The 23,279-nt window shown below is 41.3% G+C and overlaps 1 protein-coding gene across 5 annotated transcripts in view; it reads right to left on the bottom strand.

Annotated features, from left to right (window-relative positions):
- Nucleotides 1-23,279, bottom strand: part of LOC121330953 (C-Jun-amino-terminal kinase-interacting protein 3-like) — a 227,200-nt gene that overhangs the window by 20,589 nt on the left and 183,332 nt on the right. For all 5 annotated transcript variants that reach the window (XM_041277960.1, XM_041277963.1, XM_041277964.1 and 2 more), the window contains 2 exons: nucleotides 8,157-8,276; nucleotides 7,714-7,794 (listed from right to left, as the gene is read on the bottom strand). In XM_041277960.1, the coding sequence (XP_041133894.1) occupies nucleotides 7,714-7,794; nucleotides 8,157-8,276 (201 nt within the window). The remainder of the gene's footprint in view (nucleotides 1-7,713; nucleotides 7,795-8,156; nucleotides 8,277-23,279) is intronic.

Below are 23,279 nucleotides of genomic sequence, written 5' to 3'. Positions count from 1 at the left end.
TTAGATTGAGTTGTCCTTCACTTTCCTTCTTCACCAGATAGTTCTTGCTCAACTTTGAGGTGTGTTTCGGGTCATTATCTTGCTGAAGAATGAAGGACTGCCCAACTAGCCGTAATCCTGATGGAATGGCATGCCTCTGAAGTATGCTATGATAGCCATGCTGGTTGAGCTTGCCATGGATGTGGTAAAGATCACCAACTCTGTCACCAGCAAAGCAACCCCAGACCATGATACTGTCTCCTCCATGCTTGACAGTGGGAACCACACATGCAGAACTCATGCGCTCACCCTCTCTGCATCTTACAAATACTTACCGGTTGGACCCAAATATTTCAAATTTTGACTCAATGGTCCATAAGACCAACTTCCACTCCTCAAACGTCCAGTTTCTGTGTTTTTTGGCCTAGGCAAGTCTCTTCCTTGTTCTGCACTCTTAACAATGCTTTCTTTGCAGCAATTCTTCCAGTTAGGCCAGCTTCACGCAATCTCCTCTGAACAGTTGATGTTGATACATCTGTACTTCTAGTAACATTCAGCTGAGCTTGTATTTCAGGGGCAGTTAATCACCGGTTTCGCAGACTTGTGACTCAAATGAACTTGTTCTCTGATTCTGAGGTCACCCTTGGCCTGCCTGACCTTGTTTGGTCCTCATGAGTGCCAGTTTCTTCAAATCGTTTGATGGTCTTGGCCACAGCAGTTACAGACAATTGCAAAGTTCTTGCGATTTGTCTTAAAGATTGACCTTCTTTTCTTAAAGTAATTACAGACTGTCCTTTTTCTTTGCTTATCTGAGCGCATTTTGCCATTTTCTGCTCCCTTACATTCAGGAATGACAACTTTGTTCCTATGCTACCTATATTTATAGTAATCATGGACCCTCACCTGTTAACAATAATTGGTGACAAAAGGTTAATTAGGTAACATGCTAGTTAACTCAGACAACATCTAACAAAGACACTTTTATACTTAGGCCAGTGTTCTAACACCATGTTATACACATTTCAGACTTTTAACTGACTTGGGCTTCACTTGCTTTGGGTGACCATTTCACTGAAATTGACAAGATTTACATTTTCATTTAAAAATTACATTTTTGAATGCAATTCACTTATGATTATCAGCTTATATAAGTACACGTATCATATAATTAAATATTAAGTGTTTATCGACAAGTTTATACAGTTAAAAGCATAGATAATCATGAAAAACCTGGTTTCAAGTAGGTGTACTCAAACTTTTGACTGGTACTGTGTATATATATATATATATATATATAGTTGTTGCACCATTAAAAGACTTACACTTGATCACACATGTGCTTGCAAGAAAAAGTAGAAAACCTGTTTGTCACTGTTGTTCCATAGTTAAGGAATATACAACTGTAGCAGGGAGAGATCTATGCTGACTCTGCTGGCATGTTCACGGGAGGGCGGCAGTCGCCCAACAACCGCCTGTGAGTCATGGCAGTGACACGGGGAGGTGGGAAAGTGGGTGTGTGGACTTTCACCCTCTCTGAATGGCTGAGAGGCGAGTCTTGGGAGATTGTTGGTCCTATAAAATAACGCTCTGCTGTTTCCTCAGGTCTGCCTTTATAGACGCGCTGAGAGTGCGGAAACGCTGGTTGCGGACCGAGAACCAGCCGGGAGAGAAAAAGACACGAAAGTGTCACAGTGAGACAGTGAGACAGTGAGAGCGGGGAACCCTTGGGCAGACCCCTTAAAAATATAACAGAGCAGGCTAGGTAGCCGGCAGCATAGGATGGAGATCCGGGTCGCACGGGCAGCAGCGACCGAAATATTGCTGCAGAGTGCAGCACCTTTTATTTGTAGTTTTGTTATTGTGTTATTTTGTCCCTTGCTATTTTTGCCTTCTGTTTTCATTGTTATTTCTTTCAGCACCTGCAAGGCGTCGGTATTGTGTACCATCGCTTGGTATGTCCGTGGTTCTGTTTACCATTGTTGGTAAATCAGACCACGGACCCACAGCGCCATCCGCGGGATAAACTGAAAAACAGCACCTCGAAAATAAAACTGGGCACCTGTGCGGTGTTGCCAAATCCACCTGTCTGTCTCCTGTGTCAGTGAATTACCCACCACCCTTCCACAACAACATAAATGTTTTTTTCCACTTATTGCAAGTAAAACTGGGCATGTGCTGTGTCCCACATTTTATATTTTAAAACCTACACGGTGCCTATAGTAAGTATTCACCCCACTTGGACTTTTTCAGTTTGTTGTGTTACAACCTGAAATCTTGATGCATTTAAAGATTTTTTTTCCCCTTTGATTTACACAACCTACTCAACACTTTGAAGAGGCAATAGAATTTTTATTGTGAAACAACAGTAAATGAAAAATAAAAAAAACTGAAATGTCTTGGTGTGGCAAGGCGATTGCCCTGCACAATGGGAAATTAGTGTTGGTGTAATTTTATATGGAAAGGGGTTGATTTTGTGTCTTTTTGGAGTTGATTTTTATAATTAAATTATTGTTTACAGGCAGGTGCTCGATGAGGACTTGCTACCTGCTAGGCTTGGTTAAGGGGAAGGGCAGCAAATGATTGGCTGCGCTGATCCTCAATCAGCAGGTGGGCGGGTCTTGACCTAGTGTCTATTAGTTTAAAAACATCCGTGGGAGATGGCTCGAGGCGACTACAATGCAATGTTTCACAAAGCTGGCTAAGTGGTGACATCAGAACCAGGAAATGAAACCAAAATAGACAGTACTGGTGATGAAGGCGCTGGTGTGCATTTATTATGAAAACAGAAAATAAAAGGTTCGTACCAAAACACAGGACACGGCACTTTACGCCAAAATAAAAAGACAAACAAAACAGACTAACATTTGACAAACAAATGGATGAACACACAAACAAGTACCACGCTGGTGCTTCCAGCGTGCAATAGCAATTTTTATATTATTACAATTTCTCCTGTCTCTCACTCATTCATGCTGCTTTTATGCGGCTGCACTGAGACTCGATTGCTAATCAATCATTCAAATGGAGTCTTGGTACAACTGCACGTGAATTAATTTAGTGCAATTTCCCGTGCTCACATATTACATTTTACCTGCACGTGAAGTGCTGTGCAATCATAAGAACATAAGAAAGTTTACAAACGAGAGGCGGCCATTCGGCCCATCTTGCTCGTTTGGTTGTTAGTAGCTTATTGATCCCAGAATCTCATCAAGCAGCTTCTTGAAGGATCCCAGGGTGTCAGCTTCAACAACATTACTGGGGAGTTGATTCCAGACCCTCACAATTCTCTGTGTAAAAAAGTGCCTCCTATTTTCTGTTCTGAATCCTCGTGCCTAAATACAAATCTACATTTTAAATCACTTGTGCTACACAGACCCATTTATATCCTGTGCACCAGTACCTGTACACGAACATTAACACACTACACGCAACATAAAACACACAAATACACACAGGGGCGGGGCACACTGCCACAAATGCCAGAGGGGAGCTGCATGTATTTGGGAGGAGAGGGTCCCCTCTGCAGGAACGACAGCTATGCAACCCTGAATCTGCAAGCCATGCTTGTGAAGGCAATGCCCAGCCAAGGCTGTATGAAGCAGCAGGAGTCGTCATATGAATACTGGCTCAATAGTAGGTTAGTTTAGGGGATAGTGATCCCACGTAATGTATAGAGAGGGTTACTTAGCGTAGCCAGTTCCTGGAATGGGATACTTCATTTATAAGGCTAGCGCTCACCCTGTGTGGCACGTTTTATTTGTAGATTTTGTACTGTGTTTTATTTTGCCTTTTTGTACAGCTTGCTATATGTGTCCTCTGTGCATTGCCATCACTGGTAACGTCACATGACCCCTTTGTTTATATATTTAGTTTTGCATTAATAAATCCTTCTCGCCTGTGCCGGCATTTCACCTCCATTGTCTCTGTGTTGCTTAAACAGGGGTTACCCACACAAGTGACACGAGCACCCTTGGTCATACTTGGTAGAACGACCTTTGGCAGCAATTACAGCTGTGAGTCTCTTGTCTGTACCAGGTTTGCATTTCTGGAACGTGCAATATTCGCCCATTCGCCTTGGCAAAATTGTTCAACCTCTGTCAAGTTGGATGGGGATCATTGGAGGATAGCAATGTTCAAGTCTTGCCACAGATTCTCAATCGGATTCAAGTCCAGGCTTTGACTGGGCTACTCTAGGACATTCACTTTCTTGTTCAGTTCAGTGAAGTTCAATCTCGTCTCCGTTTAGCATACATTACATACACCAAACTAAAAAACATGCTGTCACATCCAACCCATTGAGGAGTATTGAGAACTGAAATAAACCAATTTCTCACATAAAGGGTTTCACAGGATTATTATTATTATTTTTTGGCCGTGACACAAACTGAAAACACAGCGTAGCAGCCTTGTTAGTGTCATTTTTCCAGGTAATAACGTAACGGCCTGTTACGCTCAACAGCGCTGGCGAGAACCCTGCCCCTAGTCTAGGAGAGGTCAACAGTGAGTAGCTCATAACCCAGCAATCAGGGACTTATTCACAGTTTTGTACGCTATCGCACCAGTGTGGTGAGGCAATTAAAAAGGCAAATAGAATGCTGGGCTACATTGCAAAAAGCGTGGAATACAAGTCTAGGTTATACAATGCTCTAGTTAGACCCCATCTAGAATACTGTATGCAGTTACAGTCACTTCACAACAAATAGACATTGTTGCACTTTAGAAGGTAAAGAAAAGGGCAACTAGGGTGATCCCAGGAATTAATGTCATGAGCTGAGGAAATATTACTGATATGACAATCAAATGACTGAACAATAAGGCCCCTGGTAAATGTATTCAGAATTAAATGATCGCACTTCACAGCTTGAATAAGTCACACATGTCACACCTGTAAATACTTCAAGGTACTATAAGGAAGGGACTATTTCTTTCAACATCAAACTCCTGATATACTATTCAGAACCAGGGTTCGGCATTAACCATGGCCCAGGGGCCCGGTAGAGAGCACAGTTTGGCCGGTAGTTATGAAGCACCTAAGCCCGACTGGGCCGGTTACATTTAACTAGTATAATATATTTATAGTTCACAGGGAATTTCAAATAGTTTCCTAATTGAATACACAGGGTGTAACATTTTTGTGTTTGTTTACCAAAACTCTGGTCCAGTACGTGCCCAACAATAAAAGGCAAATGCATGTGTACAAGCCAACGTGTAATCCGGTAAAGTTTAGCCGGGTTCACAAAGTGTACAAACAATGTCCAAGACGAGATTTCTTCGTTCAATTTCATATTTCCGTAGGCACAAGTTTTTCCTTTTGTTTACTGAATTAAAATACAGAACTCAAGCAGAATACATCACAGCGCATATCTCTTCCAATTAAAGCAACAGTCGCATAATACTGAGCAAACCACCAGTCGTGTATTCAGAATAAAATAACACCTATCATATAACACCTATCATACTGCAACCTAACCTGTTTAATTCTAACAAATAATATTTATAAAATAATCTTAATAGTGTAAACATTGTAACCTGGCCAAAACAATATGTTACAAATAAAATACATTCCAGCATTACAATAGTTTAATTGCAACTAGCCATCAAGTACTGAAATCAGATGACTGAAATCAGTTCCTTTTTTATAACCTGTAAATAATTCAAAACAAGGATACCTGGTTGTACTTTTAATGTTTAGTACAAATGTTGATATTACGACATCAATTCGCAGAAAGTAAAAAAAGTCCAGAGTTAAAAAAGAACTCCTTTACAACTCTAAGTATCATGCCTTTTCTTATTAGTCACTGCGTTGTTCTGCTCAACATTTAGTAGGTCTTTATATTCATCATAACGTTAAAAATTACCTTTCTAATTTCAATGTCCAAGTAATCCAGTAATCCAAGTTTGGATTACTTCTTTTAGCACTTGTGTGGCAGAGCAAAGCTCTGCTCTTTAGAAATTGGCAGGGATGGGGTTAACTTCCCCTACCTGCCTGGGTTTATTATGTTCAGGTGGCTGGGGTTGATTAGTTGATTAGGTTGATTAACGATCAATCAGCGCCCAGCCACCTGATATAAAAGGAGGCCTCTGCTTCTCATTTGGGGAGAGGGAGCTGAGGAAGCAGGTTGGTTTTTTTTTGGTTGTTTGGAGAGCTTGAATCCAGTGAAGGCATTGCCCAGCCTGGAAACTTTATTTTTGTGAGTTTTGTTTTTGCTTTATTTGTGTTTGAGTATCTGTTATTTTGCCCTTGTGCCCTTTCATTTTGTGTTTATTTATAATAAAATAGTTATTTTTTTGAACTGCAGTCTGTCTCTGGGCCTCTATCCACTCGCCAGCCTGCCACAACTTGTTATATACATTACTTTATTTCAGTTCACACATTCAAAGTTCGGCAGTGCCATGCTCCCGGAAGCTGTTTCACAACTGGATAGCAACAGCTGCAGAAGCTGCTGTGTACAGTCATTACAGCGGAACTCATGCAGGGATTTGTTAACATTAGCTAAAAACAAGGCAATAAAATTGGCAACATTTTCAAACAGAAAACGATTACTGTAGAATGTTGGTATTACAAGCGTTGCATAATTAATTAGGGTCCTTACATTTTAATATGCAAATAACAACAGGTTTAAAACTGGCATAACACATGTTAAGCGGCAGCATTAAAAAATAAAAACAATATGCATTTGCTTCTACTAGTAGATAATGTTTTTAAGGTTCCCTTAATCTTGTCCTTGATAGGGGTTCTGTAATAAACCCTTGATGGTTCTATTTAGAACCCTTTGAGTTAAAATCTAAGGAACTATATGGGGTTCTTTCAAAAGAACCCTCTAAAATGGTTCTATATAGACCATTTTAGGGTTCCATACATGAAGCATGCCAAAGAACCTTAAAAGGTTATATATAGAACTCTCTCTTCTTAGAGTGTATGGTAACAGCTTGGTTGCAGGTTTCCTTGTGAAAAAATGAGTATACACATAATACAATATTTGAATACAATATTTTCATTTTCTGACAAGTACACAAATGTGTGCATGTTAAATGGCTTAACATATAATGAAAGGCTTCGTTTAGCCACTTTCTTTTGAGGCAGTGTCTCTCTTTGGTTTCCATACACAGTTAGAAACATACTGAAAATAAAAACCATCATGAAAAATATATAAATATACTGGGCCAGATAAAACTGCATCCGGGCCAGTAAAAACACTAGCTCAGTGGCCCAAGGGGCTAGTAGTTAAAAATGTAAAAGTAGAGCCCTGTGAACTAGTGGTAGTTCTGAAATCCAGGATTATTAAATGTTACCTCCTATTTGCTCCCCAATTCAAAATAATCAATTACATTCCCCCAATAGCTACAGTTGAAGGTTGTTGGGTGTCCTCACACAACCAAGCTGATTGCCTCTTTACACCCAGGAACTCTGGAGGACAAAAGGCCAGCTTTGCTGGTGTCTGCTTGAGTTCTCCAGGTACCTGGTCAGTAGGGTGCGTTGTAGCATGGTGAGGAGAAACAGTCCCTTCCAGGTTTGCCACCCTCACCCACAGGAGCGCCAGGGCCAATGCAACTCTCTCTCTGGAATTTCCAGAGTATGACTACACATAGCCAGGAACACGCACTTTCCTGACTGTATGACTCACCCTGCACACTGTGCGGCTGTGCTTTTCCCAGTGGAGACGCCCAGGGACCCCCTACTTATAGCAGATGCATTCCTAGTGCTGTTTCCAGAATGAGAGCATGCATACTTACACCAGGCTCAGAACAGAGTCCTTCAGCTTGATTGAGTGCAGGCATTTCTTCCAACTGGACACAGCAGAGTGAACATAGAGCCTACGGAGAACAGGAAGAGAACATGATAAGTCCAGTACAAGCTTAGCCTTAGTGTTGGTGCACTGAACCCTCTGTACTGAGGCCAGTCAAGGGACCAGCACAATGTGACTGTAACAGGGGGGTGACATTACTACTGAAGGCTCTTGTGGCAAGTTAACACCAAAGGATTTGTATTATTTAAAAAGTAAACTAGGTAACAGCTTATTTATTTTGCTTCTTAATGAATTTCCACAAACAAATGAACCATAAGAGGTATCCATCTCTGATGTCAGATCTCATAATCGTGCAATGCTGGAAAACAGTTCACCATCCATTCTAAACACCCTACTCTCCGAGGGTATTCCCTATGCCCCCTCTCTTACCAGCCATTCTGAGCCCCGAGCCACATGGTGGGGGCAGCACTTGTGACTGTAGCAGGCTCCTCCCCTGCCTCTTGTGATGTCGCTGTGCTGGACTTGGTCTCCTTGGTCTGCCCTGCCTCCCTGCAGACACAGTGTAAAGTGCATGTTTAAACACTAGAGAAGGCATCCACACACATGTTTACAGGAAATCCACAATAGATAGTGACACAGGAATGAAACTTGAGTTCCATCCCAGCCTTTCTCATTAAAAATGTTCCTGTCCCATCCTATCCCGTACTGTTCCGTACAGGATATTTTTCGGCTTACCTTTTTTTCTTGGGTTTCCTTGGACTTTTCCACATTTTATTGTGCTACAACATGCAGTCAGAATGATTTAATTAGGAGTTTTTGCCACTGATCAACACAAAAAAGTCCATAATTTCAAAGTGAAAAATAAAATCTATGAATTGTTCTAAATTAATTACAAATATAAAACAGAAAATAATTGATTGCATAAGTATTCACCCCCTTTGCTATGACACACCTAAATGAGCTCTGGTGCAACAAATTGTCTTTAGAAATTACATAATTAGTTGAATAGAGTCCATCTGTGTCCAGTGAAGGTGTTTCACATGATTTCAGGTTAAATACACCTGTCTCTGGGAGGTCCCACAGTTGGTTAGTACGTTTCAGAACAAAAACTACATCATGAAGACGAAGGAACATTCAAAGCAAATCCAGAATAAGGTTCTTCAATAGCACCAATCAGGGGTAGGATATAAGAACATTTCCAAGGCATTGAATATCCCCCGGAGCACTGTAAAGTCCATTATTAAGAAATTGAGAGAATATGGCACAACTGTGAATCTGTCTAGAACAGGCCTTCCTCAAAAACTGAGTATCCGGGCAACTCCTGCACTTTCAGTTCTCCATCTCAAATGTTCCTGGGAAGAGTCTAGCCACAGCAGACACACTACCCAGATCACCTATTTCAATGACTACGCAACCAAATAACCTGCCCGAGGAACAACTTCTTGAGTGGTATGTACACTCAGTTATCTCAACCCTTCCCATTACAGAGAAACATCTGCAACAGCTTAAAGTTGAGCAGAAGGCTGACAAGTTGCTTTGTCAAGTCATGCACCATGGTCAGTTAGGATGACCAGATGAGGTAAAGTCAAAAACTTCAATGAAAGCTTACTGGAGAGTTTCTGGTGATCTCACCAGAGTTGTAATGACTCGAGTCAATGACTCCACTCGAGTCAATGCTCAAAAGACGTGACTCGACTCTCGCACAAAAGTCTCAATCTGACTCGAGTCATTGTCTAAGTGATAAAATACATTTTAAAAATCAAAACGTACGCTGCGGCAGCCCCTCTCTACAAGCAGGCTTGTGCAGTGAATGCCAAGACCGTTGCTAAGGAAACATTTTTGTAGCCTATAGCACCGTTCTATGATCAAAACATCATAAGCAGCAAGCCGGAATCAAGCGTAATATGGGGCGGGAAGAAGACATCATGTAAGTTAACTGCATATTCGACAATACGGAAAGCAGCACACTGAAAGTACCTGCGGTGGTGGAGTTCTCTTTCAAAGATTACACTATTGACCGGGAGAAGAACAAGCAGGCTGCATCTTGTCTACACTGTAAAGCAAAAATATACGAAAAACTTGGAACATCGTCTAACTTCACCCAACATTTGAAGACTAAGCACCCTGACCGGTAAGTAATTTTACTCCAGTTAATATTAACATAACAGTATAAAAAATGTGTCTGTACAATGCCAAGTATCCCATTTTGACCAGTCCGCCGTCGCTCCCAGAGCCAGAGAAGGGGGAGGAGCCTCCGTCGCTCCCAGAGCCAGTGAGGGAGGAGGATCTGCCGTCGTCCCAAGAGCCAGAGAGGGAGGAGCCGCCACTCCCAGAAGCCAGAGGGAGCCGGGCCGCCTCCGCTGCCAGAGGGAGCCGGGCCGCCGCCGCGACAGGCGTGGTCTCCCTCGGCCCGGCCGCCGCCGCTCTCAGAGCAGGGGAGGGAGGAGCCGCCGCCGCCGCCGCCTTGGACCAGTCAGAGAGAGAATATTTAGGACCAAGGTACAGTAATTATTAATACTAGTATGTCAGAGCGCAATGGACATACAGTACATTACCACACCGCTATATACCCATCATGCTATATACTACAACAAACCCGTATCCCAGCTACAGCACGTAAAGTTTTATTTTATTTTTCATACAGTAAATTATGTTGGCGCCGAAACCAAAATGTCACAAAATTGGTGTTGATGTTAGCTCGTACAACTCTGAGCAAAGGTCCGCCGTCGCTCCAAGCCAATATATATATATATATATATATATATATATATATATATATATATATATATATATATATATATATATATATATATATATAAAATCAGTCCGCCATAAAATCAGTGGCGGTTGGTTAACAGTGTTCGCCTGTTTCTTCGAACCCCCAGCATTTTGAATGAATTGAACTTCCCATTGTCTGGGTGACGTGTGTTTCATTTCCCCCACTCACGTGACACTGGCACATCAATCCCATCTGTTTAATAGACTGAAGACGAGCTATGTTCACTCAGAAATGCGAGCACCTAAACACGCTGTGCACATGCACAGTAGCAACCAGCCGTCAGCCAGGACTGGTTATGATTGGTTTAAAAAGGTCTGGATGGAGCACAGCCTGGTAGCGAACACGGCGATCAGTGTGCTTGTGTCAAGATAACCAAGGCTAAATACAAACTGCACAAAACTGTGTCTCTCAGTCTTGCAGAGTGTTGCTTTGCAAAACGAACACATTTAAGCTGTTTCCATATTGCTATTCTAATTATTCTTGTCTATCTTTATTTTCATATTCCACATATATTGTTGTTTTCATATTTTTATTTTGCGCCATTTATCTTGTTTTCTCTTGAGGCTGCTGCTCTTAAACAGTGCTTCTTTCCGCGTTCGGCAGTTTTGTTGTAAATTTACCGAGTACCAACCACTACCTGTTTAGGATAACCGGTTATTAAATATAGCGTACAGTATATGTTTATCGGTTAATAAACAAATATAAAATCCTGTCGATCCGAGTCAGGTCTTTTTTCTTTATTTTTTATTTTTTTCTAGATGTTTTCAAATATTAGATCAGTCTTTTCTGCCACTACTATATAGCCAGGTTTTAATATTCTAAGAAGTCATGAATACAGCAGAATTTCTGTTAGCAAATAATTTTGCTACACTGGAGGAAGTGCAGAAACTCCAAATCAAAAGGTTGGGACCGTGCAGACCTCCCATAAAATTAGTGCAGATGAACAGTGACAGAGGACGAGCACACACTCATCCTGGTATAAGCCGAGGCCATGGGGTTGTGCAAGTGAAAGCCACAATGCACTGTTTTGTTTTCCTTGTCTCCTTTTTGCTAAGGCTCGGGATGGCCAAGAATGCAGCATGACCAAGAACTGGAGTTACAAACCTGCAACATCTTTCCTCCAAATCAAAAAAGCATGAGGTTTCTAGAGTTCATAAAACATGTGAAATCTGTCTAGATATGTTAGGTAGAGTGAATATTACTATACAACTTAGTAGTGCTTACCGAAACACCATAAAGAAGCACAATGAAGAAGTGTCTAAAAACCGACACATACTTACACGCATCATTGAGTGCATAAAGTTCTGTGGAGCTTTTGAATTGGCCCTACGAGGTCATGATGAAACATCATCATCTAATCCTGGTGTGTTTCTTGGACTGGCGGATTTTGTTTCAAAGACTGACCAGGCCATGGAAACACACTTGAAGATGGCAACAGTCTTTAAAGGCACCTCAAAGACTGTTCAAAATGAACTTCTAGGCTGCATGTTTGCAAGGAAAGAATTGTGAAAGAACTGAAACTGACAGATTATGTTGCTATTCAAGTGGATGAAACCAGTGACATTACAAATATTTCCCAAAGTGTACTAGTTTTTAGGTACATGTGACAGGCTGGCGAGTGGATTGAGGCTCAGAGACAGAATAGAGGCAAAAATAAAGTTATTTTATTAAATAAAATAATCAACTAAATAGGCACAAGGGCCAACAAAAAAAAGGTTCTAACAGAAATAATCAAAATGAACAGTCAGGTTCCAGGTTTTTAAAGAAGATATTCCTTTCTTTTAAAATACAAAACTCTCCAACGCAAAAGCAAACTGAAACTGAAACACAACAGAGTTGAAACATGGAAATGCTGAAGCTATTTCCACCGCCATTATGCAACAGCTAGATGCCATATTCACAGAAGAACGTGAAAAGGCTAAAATAATTGCACAAAGCTATGATGGATCTAGTGTAATGCATTGCGAGACTGGTTGGATCCAGAAGCTTGTAAGGGACAAATATCCAAATGCACATTATGTCCATTGCTGTGCCCATCAACTAAATCTAATAATGGGTCAAGCAGCAAGTCAAGTTTCAAAGGCTTGAATTTTTTTTCAGACCCTCTGGTTCTGCCCCTCAAACCAGTTGAAATTTTCGTAGTCGAGCAGTGAGGACAGTGTTTGAACAGCGTGAACATCTGCTGGAGTGTTTTCAAACAATCAGCGATTCAGGAGACTTTGACAGCATCACAGTTAGAGAAGCAAATGGTTTTTGCCATAGCCTCAATGACAGTTTCTGTACTTCCTGTATTTGTTCCAAAAGACAATGCTGAAAGTGTATATTTTTTATGGAAAACTTCAGGCAAGAAGTATCACATCTGTTCATGCTAATGCAGCGGTCTCTCAATTTGTTTAAAGCATTCAGGACATCCAAGCATCTGTTGAAACACTAGAATCCAGCCTTCCTGAGAACCTGCCACCAATGCAAAAAAGAAGAAGAGGCCCAAATACCACTGAATTGTGACACAGCTGCCTTGAAAATTTTGTGACATCATAATCTCTCATGCCAAGGAACAATTTGCCTTCAGAAAGCACCTTGTTGTTGCAAAATTGCTGCAAAGTGATCATTTTGATGAGTATCAGGTAGCTTTCCCAGACAGTGTACTAGAAGAAACAATTCAAGCATATCCAACGCTTGGAAAGACCTCTTTATGCATTGACTTACAAACAGTGTATGAAACTAAAGATTTTAAAAGTGCTGAAAATGCATTAAGTATGCATGAACTGATGATATATAACAACTTGGACAAAACATTTCCGGAGATTACAAAATTACTGAAGATAGTTATTACCACTCCAATGAGTACAGCAGAGGCAGAAAGGTGCTTCTCAACACTGAAACGGATAAAAACCTTCTTGAAAAACAGTATGAAAATTGAACGATTAAATGCTTTAGCTATGTTATCAATTGAAAAAGACATGATCACTGACATTCCTGACTTTAATAATAAAGTAATTGAAAAGTATGCCACGATAAGACATCACAGAGCAAACTTTTTGTATTGCTTCCAGCAAGAAACAGATCCACTAGACAGTGCATCTACCACTGAGGTCGGTCCCCTGGATGCCACCCTTACAGACCCCACCCCGTCAGCTACATCTGAAGTGTGAACATCCACAAATTTTGGACACCAGCCACCACTGATATATATTAATATGGAACCAAGGTTTAAATTAACATTGAAACAAAACTGAAACTTGGCTGATGTGCTTTTAAATATTTAATTACCGATCGCGGTCTGGTGTGGGGGTGGGGGCTAATGTAATAGCCATATAATAAAAAAAAAAAAAAAAGAATAGAAAAAGGACTGATTAATTTATCCACGTCGACTTCAGAAAAATCTTGGACCCCAACAGGTTCTTAAGAACATAAGAACATAAGAAGGCTTACAAACAAGAGGAGGCCATTCAGCCCATCTTGTTCGTTTGGTTGTTAGTAGCTTATTGATCCCAGAATTTCATCAAGCAGCTTCTTGAAGGATCCCAGGGTGTCAGCTTCAACAACATTACTGGGGAGTTGATTCCAGACCCTCACGATTCTCTGTGTAAAAAAGTGCCTCCTATTTTCTGTTCTGAATGCCCCTTTGTCTAATCTCCATTTGTGACCCCTGGTCCTTGTTTCTTTTTTCAGGTCGAAAAAGTCCCTTGGGTCAACATTGTCAATACCTTTTAGCCTTTTAGAATTTTGAATGCTTGAATTAGGTCGCCGTGTAGTCTTCTTTGTTCAAGACTGAACAGATTCAATTCTTTTAGCCTGTCTGCATATGACATGCCTTTTAAACCTGGAATAATTCTGGTCGCTCTTCTTTGCACTCTTTCTAGAGCAGCAATATCTTTTTTATAGCGAGGTGACCAGAACTGAACATAATATTCAAGATGAGGTCGCACTAATGCATTGTACAGTTTTAACATTACTTCCCTTGATTTAAATTCAACACTTTTCACAATGTATCCGAGCATCTTGTTGGCCTTTTTTATAGCTTCCCCACATTGTTTAGATGAAAACATTTCTGAGTCAACAAAAACTCCTAGGTCTTTTTCATAGATTCCTTCTCCAATTTCAGTATCTCTCATATGATATTTATAATGCACATTTTTATTTACTGTGTGCAGTTCCTTACACTTTTCTCTATTCAATGTCATTTGCCATGTGTCTGCCCAGTTCTGAATCTTGTCTAGATCATTTTGAATGACCTTTGCTGTTGCAACAGTGTTTGCCACTCCTCCTATTTTTGTGTCGTCTGCGAATTTAACAAGTTTGTTTACTATACCAGAATCTAAATCATTAATGTAGATTAGGAATAGCAGAGGACCTAATACTGATCCCTGTGGTACTCCAATGGTTACCTCACTCCATTCCGAGGTTTCTCCTCTAATCAGTATTTTCTGTTTTCTACATGTTAACCACTCCCTAATCCATGTACATGTGTTTCCTTGAATCCCTACTGCGTTCAGTTTGAGAATTAATGTTTTATGCAGGTGTAATAAAAAAAAGTGTGTTCTAGAAAGTTCTAGAAATGCGTTCGAGTTCATCTGTGCCCTTGCCCTATAATAACCCTGTATCTTATATAACTTGTTTTTGTTAGAATGTTCTAGGGAAAGGGATGGTTTATTCAGAGTGCCGAGCCTCGAGGGAGTGATCTGGCCAATTACTCTCTCGCACGCAAAAGCCTAACTTGGTAAGTTATAAAGGACGGGGTTCTCCCCTGCTCTGATGAGAGTCAGCCGTGAGGATTAGTGCGCAGTCCTGCTCTGTATTTTCTTGGAGACAGCTGCTTTCTCTTACCAGGGTCGAAGGGCTCTCCCAATCTGCTTGGAAGGGTAAGAATTAATTCAGTTGCGTCTCATGGATTGTATTGATCTGTGATTAATATAATCTTTGTATGTAACCTTGTTGGGTTGTGTCCCGTTAGGGATATAGTTATTCGCAGTATAGCATCTGTGTATGTAACTGTGTGTGTGTGTGTGTGGTTCATCACTTCGATCTGGGTCAGGATCATCTGGGTTCCAAACATAGTCCCGGTCATCCGTGTCCGAGCTCCAAATGTCACCATCCCATCGTTCCGGATCCCACCCTGCTACATTTGCACTAGCCACGAACGCACAGATCTTTTGCTCACTCAGCGTTTTCTTTTTTTTAGCATTAACTTTAGCAATATACACCGCAGCCCTCTCTGCCATTCCTGTCGTTTGCTGTAATTTTCCTCGCAAAACATCACACTGTGCCTGTGCAAGGGATGCACGTCCCATTGCATCAGACAATTCTACTATTTGCCGTTCTTGCCTTTTTTTTACTTGTTCCAACTCCTCATCCTTAATGCGGTAAGCCGTATACACAATCCATAATCTACGTTGCAATGCTCGTATTGGATCTTTATTACAAACTGGTACTTTCTTTAGACATGAAACGCAAATGAAACGCGAAGGTCACTACTAGGATGCCGGCCAAGCCCCCAACAAACAAATTCGAGCTTTATGGTCGTATGATGATATTAGACCACATGTACCATTAGAAATACATTGGAAAAGTAAAAATGTACAAAAAGTGGGGGCATTGATTGATACGGGGGCGGAGGCCACTTTAATACACGGTAATCCAGCAAGATTTAAAGAACCTAGAGTGACAGTTACGGGGCTGGGGGGGGGGGCGCGCCATCATAGCAACACAAACAATAATTAGACTAAAAATAGGGCAGTTACCTGCCAAGGAACACTCAGTGTTGGTTACTCCACTAAAAGAATGGATTATAGGTATGGATATATTAAGAGGTATGACTTTACATTTAGCTGATGGTAAAATTCAATTTGGAGATAGTGTACAAGCACGACCTGTACTAGTGGGAAAGGTAAAAATGGAACCATTTCCCATACCAATAGCCACTAAACGAGTTGCGATGAAGCAATACAGAATTCCTGGTGGACATACAGAAATTACTGAAACAACTAAAGACTATGTGGCAGCGTGGGTATTGAAAACCTGTACTACAGCATGGAATAACCCGATTTGGCCAGTAAAGAAATCTGACGGTACATGGAGAATGACAGTAGATTATCGTGAGTTGAATAAACATACACCCCCGTTAACTGCTGCAGTACCTGATACTATTAGTATTATTGAACGGGTGCAGCAGCATGCTGGCACATGGTATGGAGTAATTGATTTAGCAAATGCTTTCTTTACTATACCAATACCAGAAAATAGACAAGAGCAATTTGCGTTTACGTGGGAAGGAAGACAGTATACTTTTACTAGATTACCACAGGGATATTTACATAGTCCTACGATATGTCATCGAATAGTGGCTGAACATTTGGATGAAATAACCTTACCACCTGGGTTGTTGATATCACATTACATCGATGATATAATGATACAGGGGATGACAGAAGGGCAGGTACAAGAGGCTTTAAACTTGGTAATTGCTGTAATGAGGGAAAAGGGGTGGGAAATAAATCCCGCCAAGATACAGGGACCTGCAACAGTAGTGAAGTTTTTAGGAATACAGTGGAACAAGGGAGAGAGAGAAATCCTACCTAAAGCACGAGCTAAAATCTTAGAATGTGCCATACCACAGACTAAAACTGACGTGCAGAGGTATATAGGATTATTTGGATATTGGCGACATCACATACCACATTTAGGACAAATCCTACAGCCTCTATATAAGGTAACGCGTTATCGGATATTGTTATTCGCAGTATAGCATCTGTGTATGTAACTGTGTGTGTGTGTGTGTGTGTGTGTGTGTGTGTGTGAAATAATAAAGGACCTTTTGAAATTACTCTGTGAAGTAATTGTCTTATTTACTTCCACATCAACTTCCTTTTAAATTTAAAGTAATTAAATTTCACACAACATTATTGGCGTAGTCGGCGGGATCATAAAAGGAAGTTTGGACGTAAATAATCACAATGTTTAAACGCAAGAATAAGGAGCTTGAGCCTGAGGTGCTGCCTGAATGGGATGAAACCATTTATAGTGATGGGGCACAAGAATTAAGAAAGGGCGGAGGGCTGCCAGAATCTTGGTTTAAACTATTGAAATAAGCAAAACCTGAACAATTAACAACATGTCTAAAGAAAGTACCAGTTGGTAATAAAGATCCAATACGAGCATTGCAACGTAGATTATGGATTGTGTATACGGCTTACCGCATTAAGGATGAGGAGTTGGAACAAGTAAAAAAAAGGCAAGAACGGCAAATAGTAGAATTGTCTGATGCAATGGGACGTGCATCCCTTGCACAGGCACAGTGTGATGTTTTGCGAGGAAAATTACAGCAAACGACAGGAATGGCAGAGAGGGCTGCGGTGTATATTGCTAAAGTTAATGCTAAAAAAAAGAAAACGCTGAGTAAGCAAAAGATCTGTGCGTTCGTGGCTAGTGCAAATGTAGCAGGGTGGGATCCGGAACGATGGGATGGTGACATTTGGAGCTCGGACACGGATGACCGGGACTATATTTGGGACCCGGATAATCCTGACCCAGATCCAAATGATGAACCAGACCTTGAATCCAAACCACCCCCTTTGCAAGCTAAACCTATTGTTAGACGCAGACAAGTTGCTGGTCCACAAGGCAACATAATAACTGCTCAATTGTCTACTGAGGATTACACACAACAAGACACTTTGAGTGAATGCATACAGCGCTTACGGGAGTTAACTATGAGAGAAGCTGTGTATACTGGACACGCGCATGAATTAGATGAGTTCTCTTTGACTGCTGGTGTATGCGCTGCTGTAATACGAGACGCGCCGCCACCATATAAGGGAGCCATACTGGCTTTATTAATATCAGAAGTGGGCACAGAGATAGGGAGAGTGGTAGTTAAAATTAGAGAACTGGGTGACTTAGGAGACTGGAGCACACAGGAAGAAAAGAAAGAGAATACACAGTGGACATTCCGTGGTAACTACCAAGGGAACCAGGGGAACGGGGGAGGTGGTAAAAAAAGAATCCCTCGAAAAGATTTGTGGTCTAAATTAATACAAGCAGGGGTGCCAAAGGAAAATATTGACGGAAAACCGACAGACGATTTGTTTAAAATGTGTAAACAACACGGGTTACTTAAACAAGTCAGACCTTTTACTGCTGAATGTTTTTGTCAAAACCACGATGTGCATAAAAAGAGAAAGGAAGAGGTATCCTCCACCTCAGAGGAAGAGGAGTCGGCATCTGATGAGGATGATGAAGATGAGGAAAGTAAGCGTATGTTGAGGAAGAAAAAGACAGGGAGGAAAGAAAAAGAAAAAAGGGAAAAATAAAAAGGGACGTCTCTACCCACTTGCTGAATTAGCTCAAATGAAACACGAAGGTCACTACTAGGATGCCGGCCAAGCCCCCAACAAACAAATTCGAGCTTTATGGTTGTATGATGATATTAGACCACATGTACCATTAGAAATACATTGGAAAAGTAAAAATGTACTAAAAGTGGGGGCATTGATTGATACGGGGGCGGAGGCCATTTTAATACACGGTAATTCAGCAAGATTTAAAGAACCTAGAGTGACAGTTACGGGGCTGGGGGGGGGCGCCCCATCATAGCAACACAAACAATAATTCGACAAAAATAGGGCAGTTACCTGCCAAGGAATACTCAGTGTTGGTTACTCCACTAAAAGAATGGATTATAGGTATGGATATATTAAGAGGTATGACTTTACCTTTAGCTGATGGTAAATTTCAATTTGGAGATAGTGTACAAGCACGACCTGTACTAGTGGGAAAGGTAAAAATGGAACCATTTCCCATACCAATAGCCACTAAACGAGTTGCGATGAAGCAATACAGAATTCCTGGTGGACATACAGAAATTACTGAAACAATTAAAGACTATGTGGCAGCGGGGGTATTGAAAACCTGTACTACAGCATGGAATAACCCAATTTGGCCAGTAAAGAAATCTGACGGTACATGGAGAATGACAGTAGATTATCGTGAGTTGAATAAACATACACCCCCGTTAACTGCTGCAGTACCCGATACTATTAGTATTATTGAACGGGTGCAGCAGCATGCTGGCACATGGTATGGAGTAATTGATTTAGCAAATGCTTTCTTTACTATACCAATACCAGAAAATAGACAAGAGCAATTTGCGTTTACGTGGGAAGGAAGACAGTATACTTTTACTAGATTACCACAGGGATATTTACACAGTCCTACGATATGTCATCGAATAGTGGCTGAACATTTGGATGAAATAACCTTACCACCTGGGTTGTTGATATCACATTACATCGATGATATAATGATACAGGGGATGACAGAAGGGCAGGTACAAGAGGTTTTAAACTTGGTAATTGCTGTAATGAGGGAAAAGGGGTGGGAAATAAATCCCGCCAAGATACAGGGACCTGCAACAGTAGTGAAGTTTTTAGGAATACAGTGGAACAAGGGAGAGAGAGAAATCCTACCTAAAGCACGAGCTAAAATCTTAGAATGTGCCATACCACAGACTAAAACTGACGTGCAGAGGTATATAGGATTATTTGGATATTGGCGACATCACATACCACATTTAGGACAAATCCTACAGCCTCTATATAAGGTAACGCGTAAAAAGAACACCTTTGAATGGGGACCTGAACAGGACACAGCGTTCCAGTTAGCACAAGAGGCTATACAGCAGGCGGTATCTTTAGCTAAGATATTATCGGGGCCAGTAGAATTACAGGTGTCTGCTGATAATCAGTATGCCAACTGGTCACTATGGCAAAAGCAACAGGGTAAAAGACGTCCTTTAGGGTTTTGGTCACAGAAACTACCAGAAGCCGGAGCAAGATATACTCTGTTTGAACGACAACTTTTAGCTTGTTATTGGGCACTTATGGATACTGAGCAATTAACAGTGGGACGAGAAGTAATATTAAGACCTAAAATACCTATTTTAACATGGGTAAATAGCAACCCCTCTACGCACAGAATAGGAGGGGCTCAGGAAAGCAGTATTATTAAATGGAAATGGTATGTGGCAGACCGAGCCAAGCCAGGACCAAAGGGGGTATCAGTATTGCATGAACAGATAGCAGAGATACCCGAAACAGGAGAGCTTACTATAGAGGTTAAACCCTTAGTAGAATCACCGGTAAAATGGGGATGTCCTTATGATGCATTGAGTAAAGAGCAAAAGAAACATGCATGGTTTACCGATGGTTCAGCAAAGTTTATCGCTGGACAAAGAAAATGGAAAGCAGCGGCGTTCAATCCAGAAACAAAACAGATCTTAGAAAAGGTAGGGACAGGACATAGCACTCAATGGGCAGAATTACAGGCAGTAGTGTTGGCTTTAGATCAGGAAGGAATTACTGAGTGCAGAATTTATACTGATTCCTGGTCTGTAGCAAATGGGTTGTGTGTATGGATGCCAACTTGGCAACAACAGGGATGGAAAATAAAAACTAAAGAAGTGTGGGGAAAAGAACTGTGGGAAAAAATATGGGAGAAGGTCCAAACTATGCAGATGACAATTACACATGTAGACGCACATACCCATTCGATTTCTGCAGAAGCTCTTCACAATGCAACGGTAGATTCTATTGTACATAATATGCCAATTGAAGTAAGAAACCGACAGAGTGCCCTGATGTAGCTGAATGGGCACACATAAAATCAGGACATTGGGGAGTGCAAGCTACACGTGAATGGGCACGACAGCGAGGAATTTATTTGTCAATAGATGAAGTAAAATCGGCTGTGTTACAATGTGATACTTGTCAGCATTTCCGAAAACAGGGATTACCACAGATCATTCAAGGTCAAATTGCACGAGGGAAAGAACCGAACCAAATCTGGCAGATAGATTTTATTGGACCCCTGCCAGAATCTAAAGGATGTAAATATGTTTGTACTGCAGTAGACACGTTTACGGGAATTGTGGTGTGCCTTCCGTGTAGACGAGCTAATCAATTTAGTACACTCGCATGTTTGAAGTTAATAGAGACTTATTATGGGACGCCATTGCAAATACAGTCAGATAATGGTACGCACTTTACAGGAGGAAAAGTACGTGCGTGGGCAACAGACAAACATATTGAATGGATATATCATATCCCATATTATCCTCAGGCAGCGGGATTAATTGAACGTATGAATGGGTTATTGAAAATGCAATTAAGAAAATTAAGTAGTGACAATACGCTGAGAGGATGGAAGGATCGATTGGTTTTAGCAGTTCAAATATTAAATAATCGACCAGTGGCAGCAGGACAAACTCCATTGCAACGCTTAGTGCACCCCGTGATAAAGATGACACAGTGTGAACAGGGCCCCATTAAAATGTGGTAGACCCAGAAGCGTCAATTCCTATTCGAGGCACCCCAGGATCAGCAGGGCTTGATTTAAAAAGCTTGCAGACTTGTACGTTAATACCACATGAAGTAGTGAAAATAAACACAGGGTTAGGATTGGAATGTCCGAAGGGAACTTACGGACATGTTCTTCCTCGATCAGGGTTAGCATTAAAGGAGTGATTGTGATGGCAGGGATTATTGACAGAAATTATCAAGGACCTCTACAGGTGGTATTGCAAAACACGTCAGAGGTCCCAATTGTCCTAAACAAAGGAGACAAGATAGCACAATTACTAATAAAACCATGTAATATGAATGATGTCACAGAAGTAAATAAACCCTTAACTAACACAGCTAGAGGAATAGGAGGGTTTGGGTCCACGGACATTAATGGAGCTGAAGTGTGGGTACAACAGGCGGAAGGACCGCCACAATCGGCAGATGTGATTGCAGTAGGAAAAGATAATACGGTAGCAATAATGAAACCTGGTGAAGAGGGCTGGGAACATGTCCCAGCTACTAAATGTTACATAAGAGAAAACTAATGAGTTGTGAGTGTGTATGTTTGTTTGCAGATTCACCATGAAGCACTGGGTGTGGCGAACGAAGGCGATATTGGCAGTGGTGGGGATGCTGCAGGCCTGGTCTCTAGGACATCAATTAACAAAGCAGGATCGGGTCACGCTGAGCTGGAATAACTACACCAAAACCCAAACCCAAGATAACTTCACCTGCAATGGTAATACAAAGTGTTCATTCGCCAACGTCACTGGGACACTGTGGTGCTGTAAAAATTGCAATGTCGACAATCGACCGGCGTGTGTGGTGACGGCAGGTCCCTGTGTGAATGTATCAAGTCACGTTTCCCTCTGTGTGGCAAATCGTACCTCACTTACATGCTTACAAAACATTACTGATCAAATATGTCCTAATAAGACGATATGGATAATGAACGCTACCAAGATAACTAATCGCACCACATATTTGTATGACATCTGGGTTATGCCTGATCGACCAAAGAATATGAATGCTCATGTAATACCCCTCATACATACATGTACTCGTATGGCACATCCTCTAGTCTCAACTCATGTGCACTTTACGATTAAGTTTCCTCCACTTCCTGAATGTACCTGGCGTACTAAACGTGCCTGGTATGATACCCTACTGGGGGGAACAGGGACTGGACTAGGACTCATGAACACAATTGACGGACAAGTAACGGCACATAAATTGCAAAATGTGGGCTATAATACTCGGATGGCCCTGGATAAAATTGTACAGTGGATGCCCGACGGTGCGCTCATGCATGTGTATCAAGCGTACTGGGACCGAGTAGCATCCGAGCTGGTCATAGACATAACTAACGTAACTCTACAACAGTGGCAGAACATTACCAAGTGGATGAACTGGACAGAATGTACATTACAAATG

Source organism: Polyodon spathula, chromosome 18 (assembly GCF_017654505.1).
Source record: "Polyodon spathula isolate WHYD16114869_AA chromosome 18, ASM1765450v1, whole genome shotgun sequence".
NCBI classification, from domain to species: domain Eukaryota; kingdom Metazoa; phylum Chordata; class Actinopteri; order Acipenseriformes; family Polyodontidae; genus Polyodon; species Polyodon spathula.
The sequence above is the reverse complement of the archived record's forward strand: the minus strand, read 5'-3'. Positions and strand labels throughout refer to the sequence as shown.